This window comes from Anomaloglossus baeobatrachus, chromosome 2, assembly GCF_048569485.1.
Source record: "Anomaloglossus baeobatrachus isolate aAnoBae1 chromosome 2, aAnoBae1.hap1, whole genome shotgun sequence".
NCBI lineage: Eukaryota > Metazoa > Chordata > Amphibia > Anura > Aromobatidae > Anomaloglossus > Anomaloglossus baeobatrachus.
In genome coordinates this window covers 711753839-711774953 of record NC_134354.1, presented here as the reverse complement: position 1 = coordinate 711774953, position 21115 = coordinate 711753839, and the positions used below count along the sequence as shown (strand labels likewise).

Below are 21115 nucleotides of genomic sequence, written 5' to 3'. Positions count from 1 at the left end.
CAGCAGCCTGCCAATCTCGCGCATGCGCTCAGCTCTATTCAGCACCGTTAAGTGTATGCTTCCCAGCTTCAGAGGTGCACTGCGCATGACTAGAAGTGCAGAAGGTGACACCCACAAAGGAACAAAAAAACAGCTGGTTTCAGAAATTATGGTAATATTCTGCTGGGGTGGAGGTCATGGAAGACAATACAAGCTCTCTTTAAGTTACAGCCTGTAACAAGTCCAATCCATTGTGTACCATGTGCTTCATTTTAACCTAGTTTGTATAGCAGTAATGCAGTTCCAAATTTGTTATATTCAATGTTTACATAGTATAGCATTTCAGTGTGCAGCTGTGTTCGCTTTGTTTTTGACTAGTTCTTTCAGTATGCACCTGTTCACATTTGGCTGTTTCATGGATGTGCTGGTCAGGTATTTTATATTTATAGTATCTACGATCAGACTGAGCATTTTGCTCATCAGCCAAGGGCGTTTCAATAATAATAATTATAGCTTGATCCTACACAACCTTTAAATTGTAGATTTTTAGCCCAGGCATTGAAGGATAGGGTATCAACAATGGGGTATGGCTTGTCACTGTCTGTTTATCACTAATTGACCAAATTGTTTACCAATTTAACCTAGTTTCTAAAGGTATTTCTAAATTTCTTATATTCAGGGTGTACCTAGTATACCATTTCAGCGTGCAACTGTATACGCTTTAATTGTAACAAAATGCAAAGTTCAATTCACAAGGCTTTGAGTCTGAATCTCATCACAACATGAGCTGGCTCAATGTTTGCCAGACATTCGCAAAATGATTTGCAAGATAGGGAGGTGGGTAAAAAAATCACGGTGTCTGCTGCGCTGCTAGGAAATGATGGTAGTGTTGTAAATGAAGAGATTTTATTTAAAGATAGATATATATGCCATATCTATCTTTAAATAAAATCTCTTCATTTACAACACTACCATCATTTCCTAGCAGCGCAGCCGACACCGTGATTTTTTTACCCACCTCCCTATCTTGCTTCTCTCTATGGGAGCTCACGGGGCTGCTGCAGCTATTACAGGACTTGTTCATTAATGGTAATCTGAAGGGCTGGTGGGCCACCGACATTGTGTTCATGGGACCTTCCAAACCCAGAGGAGGAGCTGTAAACTGATGCTGGTTCGACGGCTGGGATTATCGATCGCATGAGCGGCCACCTAAGCCAGGACTCCTGGGGGTTTGAGAGCACGGAACCCCCGCTGGTGAGCAGCAGTCCACCCGACAATCTCCTTTAGTTATCCTCCAGTGTTGTACCTGTCGTACAACATTACTAGGTGAGTGTGACCATCACACTATTACCATTTGTGTTTTAAGTTTCCACACAGGAGCGCCCTTTTCTTTTTTCTAGCAAAATGATTTGCCTTCTGAGAAGAGTCATCTACTGTATATACCAAGCACCGAATAGTAATCTGATGCTTGACAATGAACAGTCCCACTTGATTAATGGGATCCAGTAAGCTGTTGGGAATGAGGCTTTACACAAGCTTCTTAACCTTTTCTGATAACAACCAGAACATTTTTGAATGCACCTGTGAAGTATAATTCTAGCTGAAATTCATAATATGTACATGATAACTAATGCAGTGTATTTTACCAAGTTAGTCTGTCATGTGTACAAATTATTTTTTTTCTGGCGTGAATGTATCAGGTATGGTATGGTATGGTATGGTATAGTATATTTGGTATGATCACCAAAGGTTGAAAAAATAATGATTTAACAGAAAACATTTTATTGGAAATTCTTAAAATTAGTACATAGAAAAGAGAGAGTGACTATCATGGTTGTCCTCTATAGGGTTTCCTTTTTCCATTGCCAACTATTTGAAAGATAACATTTCTACAGTTTCCATCCCAATCTGCAGAAGAGGCCAAAGCCAACACAGTCATAAAATTCCAATGATACAAACCATTTATTAAGGTCTTTTTACCACCACATTGTTTTCTCTTCCTCGAGAAGTCCGGTGAGAACTATATAACGTGAAGCATCACCTTATTTATAGTTCATACTTTTGGCTCCCATGTGGTTTTGTGCAATACACAATGAAACACCCTGTACATAGAAGAACATATTCTCTAATATTCCCTGAGCTTCATGTCCAATTCCATCTGGAGAACCATCTCACCATTAAAGTGAACCTGTCAGGTGCAATATGCACCCCAAGCCTTGAGCAGTTCTAGTTGCATATTACTAATCCCTGCCTAATTGTCCCTGTATACACTAGCATAGATAAAGAGATCTTTAGAAAACGTATTTGTAAACATCCTTTATGATATGCTAATGAGTGAGGGGACTAGTCACAAGGGCGGTATTTCCTGCACTTATTCCGCTCTCTTAGCATGTTAGCACGCCCACAGGGCCAGCATGTTATTCAATGTCCTTTGCCTAGCATCATCAGCGATGACGCATGTACCTGTGTTCATTGTCATCGCTTCAGAATGTCGGGTTTATGGTCAGTGTGCATGATCAGAATGCCCAGCACTTCCAGTCAAATGCACTAGACGTCTCTGAAGCTGGGATGTGTACACTCGGCTTCATAGTCTGCATGACTGGAAGTGCAGGGTATTCTGATCATGCGCACTGACCCTAAGCCTGGCATTCTGAAACAATGACAATGAACAAAAGTACGTGCATCACCACTGAAGGTGCTGGGCAATGGGCATTAAATATCATGTTAGCATGCACCTGTGGGTGTGCTAACATGCTAAGAGGGCAGAATGAGCGCAGGAACTATCTAGCAACTCATAAAGGATCTTTTGAAATACTTTTTCTAAAAATCTCTTTATCGATGCTAGGGTATACAGGGACAGTTAGGCAGGGATAAGCAATATGCACCCAGAATTGCTTGTGGCTCTGGGTGCATATTGCATCTGACAGGTTCCCTTTAATACATTGCAGTAGTTGCTTTTAATTACATCCTAACAAGAAAAATAATGTATAATAGTGTTAACAGTATTTTTTCATTGCGTTCGATAAGTATTTTGCATAGTCTAACATATGAAGGTATTTATATATGGATATATTTATATACTGATAGTGACTGTAAAGTTTCTGCAAAAAAATATATATAAATGCTAAATCCTTTTGCAAACTCTACAATCTCTATTGTGCATTCAAAACCCTATAGTCATATCTTTATAAATGGTCGTCATGCCCCAAAGTGACAATGCTTTAATCAGTCATGTAAGGAATTATTAAACATTCCAAATGCACTTATAATATCATATGTCTTATGTACAGATGATCACAGTTTAGTAATAGTATCTTCTTCTGTAGAGGATTTTTCTTGTGTGCTCTTTGTATCTGACAGTAATTCTTTACCCGATAAGTGGTCGATATCTTGGTGTTGCATTTCGTCTATGAAACTTAAGTCACCGGTAGAAGGCTCTAATGGTTGACATTCCGAGGTATCCTTGCTACCTTGAGTTACGGTGCATTGTTCATCCAGTTTGTGAACATTTAATTCAATGGTAAGTTCTTGGCTATTTACGGAGTTACATATTTTGTCTGTTGGGCTAGATATTTCTGGCTCTAGGATTTCCTCAGAAACTGAGTAGATTTTACTAGAACTCTGTTCTGTGTTAGTGGTCTTTACATGTGTGTGAAAAAGCCAATGGCTTTTCATGTCTTTGGCAAAATGAATTTTCTTCGGCTTTTCCTTAGCAGTCTCTGAAGCTCGGAGAGCAGTGCCATTGCTCACATTGTTATGCTTATCGGCTCTTATCTCTCCCGTTCTGGGATGAATCATCGTGGTTATGTCAAAGAAGCTGAAGTTTTTCTTCTCTGCTCTGCTTCTATTTTCAATGGGTTTACTTTTCTCTTCTGCCTCCTCTGATACATTGTTCATTTTAGTGTTGTGACCATGCAACTTATTTCCTTTTAATAATCCCAAGACTTCATAACGGAAGCTGGAAATATCTTGCTTTAGTTCCTGTGATAAATGAGAAAAAAAATCAGTGTCAACACCATGGTCATAATATAACCAAGTGTGTAGATCTTTATAAAACTGCCTCTAGTCTTTTATGCCTTCTCTAGAGACAGTCAAGCCTTAAAGCACCACTCCAGCGTTTTTTTTTGGGGTTTTTTTTTCAGCACTGGAGTGGTACTTTAAACCTAAGGGGTACTTTGCACGTTGCGACATCGCTACTGCGATGTCGGGGTCAAATCAACATTGACACACATAACGACGTCGCAACGTGTAAAGCCTAGATGCGCCGATAAACGATCGCAAAAGCGACGAAAATCGGTGATCTATGTAGCGTCGGTCATTGTCATAATGTCGCACCAATAGGAGATACAATGTTGTTCCTCGTTCCTGCGGCAGCACACATCGCTGTGTGTGAAGCCGCAGGAGCGAGGAACATATCCTTACCTGCGTCCACCGGCTATGCGGAAGAAAGGAGGTGGGCAGGATGTTTACGTCCCGCTCATCTCCGCCCCTCCGCTTCTATTGGCCGCCTGCCGTGTGATGTGGCTGTGACGCCGCACGACACGCCCCCTTAGGAAGGAGGCAGGTCGCCGGCCAAAGTGACGTCGCAGGGCAGGTAAGTGCGTATGATGCTGCCGTAGCAATAATGTTCGCTACGGCAGTTATCACAAGATATCGCATTTGCGACGGGGGCGGGTACTATCGCGCTCGGCATCACTAGCCGATGCTAGCGATGTCACAACATGCAAAGTACCCCTAAGTTCCTTGACCCATACTTACCCTCCGGGGTTTTCATCTCTTTTCTGCGTCTCTCCATCTTGTGCCTGTAACTTCTGACTGTTCGGTCAGTAGTTACTTCACAAGCTCTGAATACAAGTCTATAAGAGCCAGAATAAGGCCAGAACGAGGCTTTCATAGACTTTTATTGAAGAGTGACCTCCAACGCCCTCCATGAAACAGTGGAACAGCCGACAGGTCACAAACTACCGAAGACTGACTGGAATGGCGGTGATAAAACATGAAGACACCAAAGGGTGAGTATAAAGGCCGCTTTACACGCAACGACATTGCTAACAAGATATCACTGGGGTCACGGAATTTGTGACGCACATCCGGCCTCGTTAGTGATGTTGTTGCGTGTGACACGTACGAGCGACCGATAACGATCCCAAATACTCACAAAATCGTTGATTGTTGACACGTCGTTGATTTTCCAAATATTGTTGCTCGTTCTGGACGCAGGTTGTTCGTCATTCCTGAGGCAGCACACATCGCTACGTGTGACACCCCGGGAATGACGAACAACAGCGTACCTTCGTCCTCCGGCAACGAGGTGGGAGTGACGTTAATGTGGCTGCCCTCCACTTCTATTGGTGGCCCGCTGTGTGACGTCTCCGTGATGCCGCACGAATGTCCCCTTAAACAAGAGGCAGTTCGCCGGCCACAGTGACGTCGCTAGGAAGGTAAGTATGTGTGACGTGTACCTGCGATAATGTTCACCATGGGCAGCGATTTGCCCATGACGCACGCACAACGGGGGCGGGTGCGATCGCTAGCAATGTCGCAGCGTGTAAAGTGGCCTTAAGTGTAGAGTCCGGGAACTTAGATTTAAAGCATCACTCCAGAGGTGATATAAGAAAAAACTCTGGAGATGTGCTTTAAAAAGGATTAAAAATCTAATCATGTTATTATTTCTTTCATCAGCATAAATGTATGAACTTAAATTTATTGTCAGATACCGCAAGTATTACTATAAGACAAGACCCTGATGTCAACCGAGGCACCATACTATGATCTAAAAAAGTCTTCAGCTCACCTGCTGCCCGGACTGCTCAGCCTTGCGGGTGCCAGGATCCCACGGTCTATCCTGACCGGTAGCAGAGATGTGGGAAGGAGAGGGAGAGGGAGTGATCCAGCACAATTCCTCCTTGGTTTAAAACATTTAGGATCTTTATTGAAACTTCTTTAAAAACATGGTGAAGACCGAAAATAAACTTGCATAGTAAAGGCGCAATTCATGAGGGCTTTACGCGTTTCGGACTGAAAATAAAACCAACTAGTCCTTAGTCATTGACTAAGGACTAGTTGGTTTTATTTTCAGTCCGAAACGCGTAAAGCCCTCATGAATTGCGCCTTTACTATGCAAGTTTATTTTCGGTCTTCACCATGTTCGGTCTTCTCCCTCTCCTTCCCACACCATACTATGATCTGCACACTCTTTCAAAATTTCCTCCTTTTTGCAGGGATTGCTATCTTACAGAGGAACTTGCAAGAGCAGAATAGGGTAATATATCTCCATAGTACAGTATTGAAGTTGTATATACTATAGGCACATAGAGTATCTACTGTAAAACCATCTGTGTTACTAGATGAGACATTCGCCCTCCTCTCCCCCCATCTCCCCTTGGGCTGACTTCTCTGGAATCTTACAATCCTTCCATGGTCTATCACAGATAGGCACTCCGGCAGTGTGGCCCACTCTGACTTGCTGTGATGAGGTGGTACTGCAGTAGGGACTAACTGTGATAAGCGAGAAGGGGTTGTTCAGAGTGAGAGTCAGTGCAAGGGGGCCCGGTTTTAATGTTCAGATGTGTTCTTCTTGCCTGAATGACAGCTCATGCCACCCTTGCAATTGTAGGCCAAGTAGTAGATGCTACAGCTGCTATGGCCACAGTTCCCCTCCCCCACCCAAGGATCAAAACCATTAAATATGTAAATGTTAAAGTATGTTCTAGCTAATATTAACAGTTATACCATAAAGTCAGGGGAAAATTCAGCGCACTATATTGGATAAAATACTGCATGAATATAAGAAGGAACAAACACCTCACCCCCCTCACTCACATCATTGGTGCACAGTTATTATGTAAATGTTATTTATCAGTCTATTATTTACACTAAAGAATGATCATTTCACATTGGCTAATCTAAAGATGGAAACAACATATCTACAAATAAAGAAATTACAAAATCGTAGACCTGATACCTTAAAGTTTTCTTCTGTTAACCCTTCTTCGGTCTTCGCATCCCTGATCATTGCAGCAACATATCTCTTAACAAGATTTCTCATAACCTCCTGAGACAAAATAATGAGAAACTTGAAATGTTTCATTCTCCAGCATAATTAATAATTAAATTAAAGAAGATAATGATGCCATGAAACTAGTACAAAAGTGTCATTATGTAATGACAATAGAGGAACAATCTATTAAACCATGACTTCACCATAATTTGGCAAGAAAAGAAGAGCTAGCATTCTAAACACCATCTGACCAATGTTCAATTAGGACCCCCTGGTATGAACAGGTAAATAAACTCCTAAATCTGCTGGATAGCAGACACAAAGTCTAGGATTTGCATATACTGCTTTCTTTTCTTGCCTTTATATCATCTTTTGTATATTTTCATAAACAATGCCTACTTTTCGGATTATATAATTGAGATTTAATAGCTTAGTTCCTCTTGCTCTATAAACCACATCTTTAAAAGGCTAAATGTTACCAGTAACATGTGTCTATTTAGCCTGTATAAACGATTGGTGATGGCAGCTAATTTTTGTTGTATTATTGTGAAGCTTGGCAGTGACGGAACCAAGGTATGTGCTGTATATTCATGTGTTGGAATAAGATGTGTATATAGTATACATTCATTATGAAAGTGCCCGATATTCAGTATAGTAGCAAAAGCAGCCATTGCCTCTTCCATCAATTGTCGATCAATTGGGTATTGTCCTGAAGATTAGAGGCAGTGAAGTGCTGTTCATGGCAAATTGATGGCAGCAGTGGGAAATCTGTAGAGCAATAGGCAGCATTGGCAATACCACATCTACAGCCTGTGCAAATGCACCTGGGTACTGTAGGCAAGATAATATGGTAATAGTGCAGGAATAAATCAGGGTAAAGCTCCTTTAAAGCAGATATGCAGATGAGGTTGTACAATGATTTTTAAATCTAGCTTTATGTGACATCTATACATTTTCTTTTGAATTGCCTATGTTTTAGCTTTGCTTTATTGTATCAAATTATCTGTGACTAGGGATGAGTGGACCCATGGAAGTTCAGGTCCACCAAGTTTGACCGGACTTTAGTTAAAAGATTGGTTCGGGACCCCAGACCCCGAACCCCATATGAGTCAGTCAATGGGGACCTGAACTTTGGTGCTGTAAAATGTCAGTAAAATGGTTGTAGTAAGGATTTCAGGGCTGCAAAAAGATATCCAGTACTTTTTTTTTACACTGTGCCTAAGAATTTACAGGCAGGTAGTTGCTAACTATTTGCCTGTTGTGCCCGTCGCCATTCTCCACCGGCACAAACTAGTTGATCCTTCAGGCAATTCAGCAACTTAAGCTGACATCACATCAACAGAGCAGTAGCTTATTTTCTGCTCTGTGGATGGCGCTTGTCTGCTAACGTCATGCTGATTGACAGCTGGTTGCCCACTGTCTAACTGCATGAAGCTAGCTGTCAACAAGCATGATGTCAGCAGTCGCGCCCCGTCGGCAGAGCATCCTGGAAGAGGAAGAACTCCTCTGTTGACATGCATCACCGCCAGGAACTGTCAATGACATATCAGAGCCTCCATGGGTACAACAGGCAGGTACAAGGGAATGCTGATAAGTCTTTGGTTTTACCCAGAAAGAAACAAGATAGGATGCTGAAACTTTACATTTATTCCACATACTCTCCACTGATGTCAATACGCTTCTTACATCACTATTCAAAGTTCAGTAAGCCTAGCAAAAAGAAGGATTTCGGTTGTGCCTCAAACTAGGCATCTGTAGCATCCATGGCATCAGAAATGGTGTGAAATTTGGTACCCTTGAGGTGTTTCTTCAGGTTTGGAAACAGATGATAGTCGGAGGGAGCTAGAGCTGGTGAATAAGGTGGGTGGTCAACCAGCTTGAAGTCCAGCTCTGCCAGTTTTGCCATGGTCGCTTGTGCAGTGTGAGCGGAGGCATTTTCTTGCAGGAGCAAGATTCCTTTGGACAGCTTGCCGCACCTTTTGGCCTTCAGAGCTGCCTTCAATTGGTCCAAAAGTTCAATGTAATACCTTGCATTGATGGTGGAACCCTTTTGAATTTAGTCCACCAGCAGCACGCCCTCCTTATCCCCGAACACAGGCACAATCACCTTAGTGGTTGATTTCTGCTCCCTGAACTTCTTTGGACAAGGAGAACCACTGTGCCTCCACTCTTTTGACTGTTCCTTGTTTTCAGGGTCATACAAATAAATCCAGGTCTCATCCATAATGACCAGTCGATCCAGGAAGCTTTCATCAGTTCGGAAATGCTGTCAAATAATGACACAAACACGTTGACAGGAAATCCCCATGATGTCTGCTATTGCTTTAGCTGAAGTTCATCGATTCTCCAGTATGAGGTTGTGCACAGTATCAATGATCTCCGGAACAACAACCACTCTCGGTCGTCCAGGACGTTCCTCATCATTGGTGCTGAAGTGGCTTGTTTTAAATTTGGCAACCCAGTTCTTAACTGTGGAATATGAAGGGCATTGATCCCCCAATGTCTGCGACATATCACTATGAATATCTTTTGCGGACTTATCTTGCAGAAACAAGAATTTTATCACTCCTCTGCTCTCAGTTGCTGTGAATATCGCATTAGACTCCGCCATTTTTTTTCCTCGCATGCATAAAACACTGTTGCCATAAGCAACAAACACAAAATTTTGAAAACATGTATTAGACACATAAGGCTTTCATGTGATGTAACATTCGTTATCATAGAAAGAAAAAAAGATCACAAAGCCAAACACTTATCAGCAGCACCTTGTAGTAGCAACTGCCTACCTGTTATTTTTTAGGTACATAGTAAAAAAAAGGCAAGGACCATCCCTTTAAAAGCACGAGCTAACCAGGAAACCACATATAAATAACCCAGAACAGAATGCATACAATGATCTACATTTGAGAAAAAAAAAATAATAATTCTGCTGACATATGTATTTTTGTTGATTTTACCCAAATGAAAGGTGCTGATTCTAGATATGAATTAAAAAATATATGTAATACAACATTTTTTTCACAAATGTTTGACTAAAGGTTTTAAAGTCGAATATCTGGAGTAATAAGAAATTTTGAAGAAGCGATAGCCCATAAGGGTATTTTCACACTTGCATTTTTTTCCTTCAGTCGCAATCCGCCGTTTTGGAAAACAGCACAATCCGTTATCGGATTCCGCTGCTTCCAATAGACTTGTATGGACGGCGCATTGCGACTGATGGTCCTACGTTGCATCCGCCGGCCAGCGCTGCGTTGTATCCGCCGGGCGGAAAGAACGCAGCATGTAGCGTTTTTCTGCGCTTCCCAGAGGGTCAAAAAAAGCAATGTGCTGGATTCTGTCGGCGTCCGTCATTTTTATAATGGAAGCCTTTGGCGGCGGAATCTATCATTTGACGGATTCCTGTGACGGATCCATTTTTACACAACTGCACATGCTCAGTTGAGTAAATTGCTGAAAAAAAAGCTACAACGGATTCTGTTGTTTTGAAGTATCCGTCGCATCAGTTGTGCCACTATATGCAACGCATCCGTTACATCCGTCACACAACGCAATGCGACGGATGCCGCACAACGCAAGTGTGAAACTAGCCTTATATTTATGTTTCATGCGAAACACAAATCTAACCAAGAGAGCAATAGTTGTATAAATTTTAATTGATAAGGAGAATTTTTCTTTTTTTGAATAATTTGAAATTGTTACGATATAATAGTTAATAGTTGGGTGTTGTAAAACAACCACAAAAGTAAAAAGGACATATCAGGATCATTCTTGCACCGGCCACAACTGTTTGCATGCTGGATAACATACTCAAAAAAACCTTTTTAACAGTGTTAAATTTGCTTTGATGTATAAGCCTCTTGAAACACTATATGCACCCATCAGTTTACACGCTGCCTATATAGTCATAAAATTCCAACCACAGCAGGTTTTAGCTGCATATTAAGCAGTCTTCCTATTAGTTATACTGACCATATTCAATATTTCATTTTGCCCATTCAACATATCTAAATAATATAATTAAAATTATACAGTATATATTGTTACATTATTACCGTAAAAGTTCATAAATGTAAACAGTGTTTTGCGGAAAAAATGGACGTGACTGGAGGAAATGGATGTGATTCTTGGATTTAGCACACCAACATTCATAAAGATCACACGTTATCTTGCAGTCAATTGATGGAGAGCAATGTAATACATTACCCCCACCAATAATAACAAGCAAGAAAAAGAAGGTGATCAGAGGAATGTACACATACACAAACTACTTGGCCACAATATAGCTTACTGTTCTATAGTAGTACGTTTAATGTTATTAATTTAACTCGTGACTGTTTATGAAAAAGTTACATAACCTGGTATTGATTGTGTCTCCGAACATTGTCAGCAGCTCGTCTCTGTAAAGAAAAAAACAAAGACAAAATAAATAATTAAAATCATCTAAATAGGCCAACCGTGTTGTTTTTTAAAATGCCCCTTGCATTAGCCAACTGGCATCACAGGCAAAGAGGAGAGAAAGGGTCATAGGTCACTTAAAGGAGGATCATATCAAACTCCATGTATCACAATAGACAAATGCTGATTTAATGTTGCTCGCCTATTGTTAATATGAATATATACCGTGTTTTCCAGTTTATAAGACGTACTTTTTTCCCTCAAAACTGGGGGAAAAATGGGGGTGCATCTTACAAACTGCATATGGCTTACCGGGGTGGCAGTGGTGGCACAGGGTCAGCAATACAGAGGGCTCGGAGGGAGTGTCACTGCAGTGGAGCAGCTCAGGAGGGTCAGTGTGTGGCATTGGAGGGTCGGCAATACTGCGTGTTTGTGGGGTGTCACCGCGGCAGGCGCCATGGATCTGCCAGCAGGCTCGGAGGAGGTGGTGTGGCCGCTCAAGAGGGTCAGTGTGCGGCAGTGTAGGATTAGTGATACTGCTGGCTCCTGGCGTGTCGTGGTGGTGGCGGGTGCCATTGATTTGCAGGCTGCATTGAATCACCGGTGGTTGACGCAATGGACTTCAATAAAATGGCCGAAGGTCAATCTGCGCACGCAACACCTCCGTGGCAATTTTCTTGATGTCCATCTCGTCAACTGATTGCGATTCAAATCAGCTTACAATCTGTCGGCAGATCAATGGTGCCCGCCGCTGCAACACCCCGCATGCCCGCAGTATCGCCGACCCTCCGTTACCACACACTCAACCTCTTGAGTAGCAAAACCCCTTCCTCTGAGCCTGCCAGCAGATCAATGGCACCCACCTCCATGAAACCCGACAAACCTGTAGTATCACCAACCCTCCACACATTGACCCTCTTGAGCCATGACACCCCCTCCTCCGAGCCCACAGCATCACCTACCCTGCCTCCTGGGACCTTCCTTAGCTGCTCCACCACTGCCGCTCCCCCTTGGTGAGCTAATATAGGAGGCACTAAGATTTTAAAATGGACCCTCATTTTAACAGTAAAAGTTATTTTTTCCTATTTTCCTCCTTCAAATTTGGGGTGCGTTTTATAATCCGGTGCATCTTATAAAAAAAAAAAATATGGAACTTCTATCTATAATTACTTATTACCAATTTCAGCATAGGTAGTTTTTATCTATAATGGGGCAATTTATAAGTACACTCTTTGCAGAAGATGAGGTAGAAAAAGACAGGAAGAGTCTCTGAGATTTACATATTTTATGACTTGTAGCAAGCAACATTTTAGGGACTGGAAGAATGAATTGGGATCAAATCCTTATCAAAAACAAAAAACAATTCAGCGCAACAAGTATGAATATAATCTGAATAAGGTCTCATGTGTTTTTCTTTTTCTTTTTTTTTTTTTTTTTAAGTACTTACCCCTAATGCTCCAAAACTTTCAGGCTTTTTTCTTGAATACTTCTTGCATATTTGTTTCCGAATCCATTTACAAAAGTACCACAGTGATTTAGGACTTGGAATTATATTGAAAGGGGTAGGAAGTGTCCCTCCTTCTTCAAAGTAACTCATCCACAGTCTTGTTCTTGCGAACTTCCATTCAATATCTGCATGATCCTAGGGAGGTGATTTAAAAGAATTTTAGTGTAGGGACTTTCAAGACATGGGTTTCGAGCTTGCGCATTTTGGCTAAAATATCACCCAATACGTCACGGATATCATATATATAATGTTGCTGCACATGTTTTTTATACAAGATGCAGCTAAGCCCATTTTTGTTGCCCTTGCAAACTAGGGTGCTTGTCCAGTTGGGATGCAATTATATAGTGCTGCGCAGTCCACCGGATCTAATAGTGTCATCATCACTAACAGACTATAAGCCAGAAACTGTGCACTATATCTGCGTGACTGGCGCACTATGCAAGCCTTATCTGTATGCACTTCTAATACTAGGCAACCATCCGATCCATGAATTAATAGATGTCTGAGTGGATTTTTCATCAGTATTTTGCACTTGTGCAAAATAAAATTATCTATAATAACGAAGAGTGACAAGAGAAAGGGAAGTCATAATCAAACAGATACTATCACAATATAAAAGTCAAAAACTAAAAGGGCATTTCCATGGAAATACATTCATTATCTAAATTCTACCCTAGGAACAAGCAGTAATCAATGGAGGTGTCACCAACAAAGCAATGATAGGGAATTGAGAACTCCAACCATGGACGTAAGGCCTTCTGATCATAAGAATAAGGCCACCCCCGCCTTTATCATTCATTTTGTAACTTATTTTGGTAAATACAGACCCTTTCTACCTTTTTCATTTGTTTTGTGGCTTGTGTTGGTAAATATGACTGCCTTTTTTTCTGCTATGTTTTGTGATTTAAAAAGGAGGTTTACCGCAGTTTAGGATTTTACAAATTTATTTTTCCTAATTTATGATACCCTGATATCTGGACACACCATCAGACAATATTGATTGCTTCTTTTTGCTAAGCAGTGAGCACAGTCTTAAGGCCGCTTTACACGCTACAACATCGCTAGCAATTGCTAGCGATGTCGATCGCTAAAGCACCCACCCCCATCGTAAATGCGATTTCATGTGATCGCTGCCGTAGCGAAGATTATCGCTACGGCAGCGTCACACGCACATACCTGCTCTGCGACGTCGCTGTGACTGTCGAACCGCCTCCTTTCTAAGGGGGCGGTTCGTTCAACGTCACAGCGACGTCACAGCAGCGTCACCGAACCGCTGCCAAATAGAAGCGGAGGGGCGGAGATTAGCGGGACGTAACATCCCGCCCACCTCCTTCCTTCCTCATTGCGGCCGGACGCAGGTAAGGTGAGGTTCCTCGTTCTTGCGGTGTCACACATAGTGATGTGTGCTGCCGCAGGAGCGACGAACAACTTCGTACACCGAGCAGCAGCGATATTCGAGAATAGGGGGCCATGTCACCGATGAGCGATTTTGACCATTTTTGCGACGATTCAAAATCGCTCATAGGTGTCACACGCAAACACATCGCTAAAGCGACCGGATGTGCGTCACAAATATCCCTTACCCCAACGAGATCGCTTGAGCGATGTCGCAGTGTGTAAAGCACCCTTTATACGATTGTCTTATGAAGACAATCATTATCCATGTGTCTTCGTAGACCTCCCTGACTCTCTTTGTAAGATTGGCATCAATTCTGGTGTTCTTGATCCACCCATGAAAAACATGAACGACCAGTTATCTAAATGACCGCAATGTAATATACGATATCCCCTGCAACAGGCACCTCAATCCTGCTATCCGTAGCATCCATTATTGTTACAGCATTACATGATATGAATGTGCCATCCAAGTGCAGTATTTTACAAATATGAGTACACCCCTCACGTCTGTAAATATTTAATTATATCTTTTCATGTAACAATACTAAAGATCTGACACTTTAATGGAATGTAAACTAGTCAGTGTCCAGCTTGTATAACAGTGTAAATTTGGTGTATCCTCTAAAAAACTCAGGTCCCACCACAGTCGACGCTCGTGTTGCAAGTGAAACGAGCGTCGAGTGTGGTGGGACCTGGCCCTTACACATGGCTTGCTGGACTGGTAATTACATGTGCACTGCGGCACTTACGCTGTTGAATTCATAACTTGCTATTTTTGACACACTGATGTCTGTTATATCATTTGTTATGTACTCACTATTATTTATTGATAGTTTGCTACGGTAATTTTTATTGTTCGCACTGATGAATTTATTTATTGATTAGCAATTGTTACTTCTTTTGATATATGTTACAACGTACTTTCGTGTGCCATCCCAGCTGAATTTGCCAGGTGTCTCCCCCCCTTTTCCTTCCTTGTACCTGTTGTAGTTTTGTATTTATTCTTGTACCTTTTTATTATTCTTTGAATAAAATATATTTTTTATGGTGATTGGCATAGGCTTGCTTCTCTCTTTGGTGTTTAGATGAAGAATCTAAAAGAAAAGACCACTGCCTACTTCACCACCATAGGACCAACAGGAGTTAAAGAGCCTGGAGTTATAAGAACTCTTCACATCTATTACACGGAGTTTATAGCTGCATGATATCAGATAGTATAACTAGCTTTTACGCTATGTGCGCGCACTGTGGATTTACTGCGGATTTTACCGCGGATTTGCTGCAGAAAATGTTTCTAACATTTCTGCAGTTATTCCCCAGCAAAACCTATGGGTATAAAAAAATCCTGTGCGCACAATGCGTTTTTTTATACCTGCGGATTTACCTGCGGAATTTCCGCTGCGGAACTAATGAGCATGTCACTTCTTTTCTGCAGTTACCTGCGTTTTTTGCCATAGATAATGGTAAAAATCCACAGGGACCAACCTGCGGAAAAACAGTGGCAAATCCACACCAAAACTGCACCGAACCGCCACAAAACTGCATGCGGATTTCGTTGCGGTTTTGGTGCGGGTTTTTGCCACAAGTGCGGGATTCTTTCAGAGGGTCCGGATTTTCCTTAAAAAAAGTCAATTTCTAGTGCGCACATGGCCTCAAGGTATATTATTTCAACAACAAAAACAAACTTTAATGCCCCACTCCACCATTTTTTTTAATTTCAGCTCTGGAGTGGTAATTTAAATGTAAGTCCCCTGCCCCCTGTCTTATACTTACCTGCCGTCAACTTCATCTGTTTTCAGCTCATCTCAGTTGGTCTCTGGGGATGATTTGTGACCTGCTGGCAGCTCCAATGCTTCATGGAGAGAGCAGGAGGTCACAATTCAATACATCTCTATGAGAGCCTCGTTCTGGCTCTCATAGATTTGCATTGCTTGTGATGTAACTTCTAACTTCAGTCAGAAATTAAAGGAGCAAAATGATGCAGTGGGACCGGAGTGGCACCGAAAGGATGAAATCACCAGAGAGTGAGTATAAGACAGAGGGCAGAAGAATTCAATTTAAAGCTCCACTCCAGCGCTGAAAAATCAAAACACTGGATTGGTGCTTTAAGAATACCTAATAAAAGCAGCCAAGTATTACAAAACATGTCTTACAGCGATGAGCTGGTAGGAATTGTTCATCATGGCAATCAGCATGTTCAGAAGAACAACCAGGGAGATTACATTGTAGGTTCCAAACATGGTCGCACCAACAATTTCGGTGAACGTGTGATTAGGTTGTAATTTCGTGACATAAAGATTGATGAGTCCAAAAGCTGACCAAAATAGTGACTGCACTGTTTCAAATAATCTATAACAACGAAAAGTGACAGGAAAAAAGAAATCAAAGTCAAACAGATATTTTCACAATATAAAGGTTAAAAAGTAAAGGGCAATTCCATGGAAATATACATTTATTATCTAAATTCTACAATAGGAACAAGAAGTAATCAATGGAGGTTTCATCAACATAGGGGGAATTGAGTACTCCAACCATGGACATAAGACCCACTGAGGAGGCCCTGTGACATGGTGTGGGGCAATAGTTGTGGGCGAGGTCTGCGATTTTTTACGCTCCGGCACGCTACATAAAAGAGGGGGTTCTGGCAGGGTATATGGACTTCTGCTGCGAAAAAAATACACTTTTGCAGGCCACATGATGTTGATGGTTAGAGATGAGTGAACCTTAAAAGGTTTGTTTCGCTAGCAGCAAATGTACCAAGCCTACACATGTCCGAACCTTGCGCAAGGAGGTTTGGAAACACTGATTGGCAGTTTAAGACTCCGCCCACAACAGTCAGCAAAGAGCAGATCCCTTCCTGGGGAGGGTGGGTTCGGATTTTCAAACTTTTTTTTTGGTTGCACACTACATCTGATCATGCTGTTGTTCCCCCCAGTGTGAGCCAATCAAACACTGCAAGAGGCTCGCACAGGGCTGAGCACCGAGCGTACATGAGCACAATGATGCTCGTGCAAGTTACGTTCGCACATAAAGCATTCGTACTCTGAACCCCGAGCCCTGTTTTTTTAGGTGGTGTTTGTTCCGAAAACCGAACCTCAGGTTCACTCATCTCTAATGATGGTTTTGACTGGCCAGGACCACATGTTAACCAGTTCATCAATGGAGACCACTAGTTCTTTAAAACCAGTGCCTTATTCATCAACAGTTTGAGGGCATCTATGTAGATTAGATAGTGGGCACATATCTTTTAGTACATTTCATTAACAGAGATAATTTCTATACAGTCTTTTTACTTCCTCCACTTCACTTATTCCAGTCTCCACTAATTTCATTTTTTTTTCCATAGTTCGAGAACTATGACTTTTTTTATTATTTTGCATTCAGAGTTGTGTTAAGGCTTACTTTTTGTCAAATCGCCAATTTCAGGAAATTTTACTCGACCTAGATTCACCATGGATTGATCTGCTCATCTCTACTGCTCCATGATTGATTGCTTTAGGCAGTTGAAATATTTTTGAGCCACTAAACATGCGGGGATTGCCTGCTAATCACGTTAATTACTGGTATTATTGTGATTGGCCAGGCCACATCGCATCATTAGGTCTCTATACGACACTGTGATGCCAGGCTTGGCACACTGTACCCCTTAAATAGTGTAGGGAGAGTTTGTGCTGGAGAACAGATAGTGTATTAAAGTGATTCTAGCCTTACAGTCCTTCCTGCTGCAACATAACAAACCTATTCTAATCCAAAACTATCCCTCCTCCACCAGCTCTAACTACACTGATTGCAGTTAACAGTGCTATTAATAGGGAATATAATAGATGTAGGCCTGAAAAGGGCTTTTGGTTTTTGGTTGCAGCAACAGGAACTGTAACGCTATAATTCCTGCCTAGATGCCTCTAATGCACTCTTGCTTTACCAGCAGCTAGACCTACACTAAATGTAGCTAAGTGTGGTATTATTACAGAATAGAATACATTTTTACTTTGCAGCAGCAAGGTCTGTATTCAATCCTTGCCTAGATGCCTCCTGTACACTATGTTTTCTCCAGCAGTTCTCCTTACACTAAATGTAGCTGAGAGTGGTATTATTAGAGAATAGAATAAATTTGAATTAGCCCTGAAAAGTATTTTTGGGTTAAAGAAGAAGCAGCAAGGAATGTAAGGCAATTATCACTGCCTAGATGAGAGTAAAAGCTCCTGATATGGTAGGGTGGTAGTAACAAGGTTATTTTGATCTCTGTTATCATTTTTTAAGAGGTGAGTTTTCAGGTTATGTTTGACACCATTCAATGTCAAAAAGTTCAATTGCTTGGGGTAGTCAGTTCTGGAGAAACATACGAGAAATCTAGGAGATGATTATCTGAGGAGATCTTGTGAGAACTGAAGATTATGTGCGTCGAAGTGCTGAGAAAATAGGTCAGAAGTCTTTGGAGGTACGAGGTTATGAATGGTATTGTAAGTCATTGGAAGTATTTTGAACTGAATTCTCACAGTAGCCACTGCCCGTGAACGGACTGGCAAAGAGGAGAGTGGTGGATTAATTGAGTTAACAGCATGGTTATGGTGTCATGAAGTAGTTTGACTCTGACGGATTTAAGTTAGACTTGAGGGGTCTGCTCTGTTATGCCTCATTTCAGGATTCATTATGATGTGGAGACCTTCGGAACACCACCAGTAATAGTTCCTGCTCTGCAGTGGGTGCAACTGGTTCTTGTGAGTTAGCCCTGATCCATCCCAATACTCAACTTACCTCTCCCTGACCTCCTTTCCCTTGTACTGTTGTCTGCCCTGTCTCCCAGACCCCGGTCTTGTTCTGTGTCTCGGTCCCCTCCCGCTCTTTTGCACTTACTTGCTCTCCCAGCCTCTGACCTTAGGAACGTTTCCCCTTTTTGGCTTCTAACGAGACATTTTGGCTCCTGAGTCCTGACCCTTGTTCTTCCACCTGTTTACGGCTTGCTTACTCCCTTGTTTAGATGTGACTTCCTAGCTAAGACTTAGGCTTGCTGACTAGCCTTTCACTGGTGCGTGTGCCCCCTTGTGGGCTTTAGTCTAACTGCTCTTTGGAGTTCTATGTCCATTCTGCTTCTGCGCCCCCTGGTGGAAGACTGACATATGGATGGATTTAAGGGGCACATGAGAGCTAGAAACCAGATAAAATGTTTATGAGGTAAGTGGAATTTAGACCATATCTTTAAGTATGTTTAAAAAAAATAAATGCCAATATTGGCTAGTTTTAGCAAAGTCTAGTGATACCAGCCCCTTTACGATTCATGAATTTAACTGCTTAGTAAAATTTGTAGAGTTTATAGTTTAATCAGATAGGAGTATATGTGAGAATCTCAATACTCAGTAACCATGCTTCAAGTAATAGTAAAAAAAAAATGCTGGAGCTAGAAGAGATTAGGCTTTTAGCATATGTAACAGTGAGGTTTCCCCAGCTGCTGATGTTGGAGTGTAACCCGTCGTCAGAGTTGCCCCAACCCTCTGAAACTCTCTTCTGTGAGGCAATTAAACATAGCTGAGTTTCTGAAATTATTCACCCTCTATGACACAGATTTTATTATTAGTTTCTATGGAGCATTTAGAAAATCTTTTTACCCTTGACAGGTAAACTTTAAAATAATCGCCTTTTCAATTTCAGAAGGATAAAAAGAAATCCACTCTTATTTCAGATCCCGACTATATATTTTCACCGGAGTTCAGAGGACCCGCCCGAAGCTGGACAGAAATATGTTAATCATCTTCCAGCTTGCAATTGTAGCTGCGGGGATCCTTCATCTTGTGCTACATTAATAGTAGGCTGTTATTTATATCTATATCAATTATCCTGAGCATTAATTATATGACAGTTTTCTGAATCTATTTTTTTTAAATACTGGCTGACATCTTTCTGTGCCCTTGTTGAAATATTCCACACTTGACATAAGTTTAAAGGGAACCAACCAGCAGTTTTTTCACATATAAAGACAGGCAGTGCCATACTGACACTAGGATGCTGATACAATTCATACATTTAGTGTAGAGATTGGATGCTTGATTGCTGAAAAATCCTTTATTATCAAACCTTTAAAAATTACATCATTGGGGCAGTGACTTGAGCACCGGAGTGGGACTTTGTGGGCTGGGTCTCCATGAATGCTTCCTCCCCCTTGGCTCCCATCCTCTTCTTTATTTCATTTTTCAGAGTCAACTGCTGCCATTGGCGGCGCCTGCACGCGCATTGATAATGTGGCTTTTTTTCAATAAAATGGCGCCGGGATCGGCGCATGCACATACTGCTATCTCTGGAGCCATTTTATCGAAGACATTGTGGAGATGAATATGAGCGGTGGCACATGGGCAGATTGATTTTCTTCAGCAGCGTATGCGCCACTGCCGCTCATAGTTATCTTCGTACTGTCTTCAGTAAAATGGCAGCAGAGATCGGGTTACAAGCATGCGCCAATTCCTGTGCCATTTTATTGAAGAAAACATCACACTAGCAATGCGCATACGCCGCCAATAGCATCAATTTCGGTGGCGGTGCAAAATTTAAATAAAGAAGAGGAGGGGAGTGAAGAGGAGTAATCATTCCTGAGGACCAGACCACAAAGCGCCATCCCAATGTTCAAGCCACTGCACCAATGACATCATTTCTGAAAGATTGATGCAGGATTTTTCAGCAACCAGGCATCGAATCTCTAAACTGAAGGTATCATTTGAATAAGCCTCCTACTGCCTGTATGGCAGTGCTTGTACTTTATATGTGAAAAACCTGCTGGTTGGTTCCCTTTAACAACAGATTCTCAGGAAAGATGGATGGATAATAAAATTGATTGTTAAATAAATTGA

General features: G+C 41.7%; 1 protein-coding gene across 1 annotated transcript in view; it reads right to left on the bottom strand.

The window, feature by feature from the left end:
- Window positions 1-3177: 3177 nt before the first annotated feature.
- The window catches only part of TRPC4 (transient receptor potential cation channel subfamily C member 4), a 525557-nt gene continuing 507619 nt past the window's right edge, over window positions 3178-21115 (bottom strand). Inside the window, exons 7-11 of the mRNA XM_075337313.1 lie at window positions 16433-16628; window positions 12822-13016; window positions 11335-11376; window positions 6944-7033; window positions 3178-3960 (exon numbers count right to left, since the gene is read on the bottom strand). Coding sequence (XP_075193428.1) covers window positions 3274-3960; window positions 6944-7033; window positions 11335-11376; window positions 12822-13016; window positions 16433-16628 — 1210 coding nt within the window. The 3' untranslated portion in view covers window positions 3178-3273. The remainder of the gene's footprint in view (window positions 3961-6943; window positions 7034-11334; window positions 11377-12821; window positions 13017-16432; window positions 16629-21115) is intronic.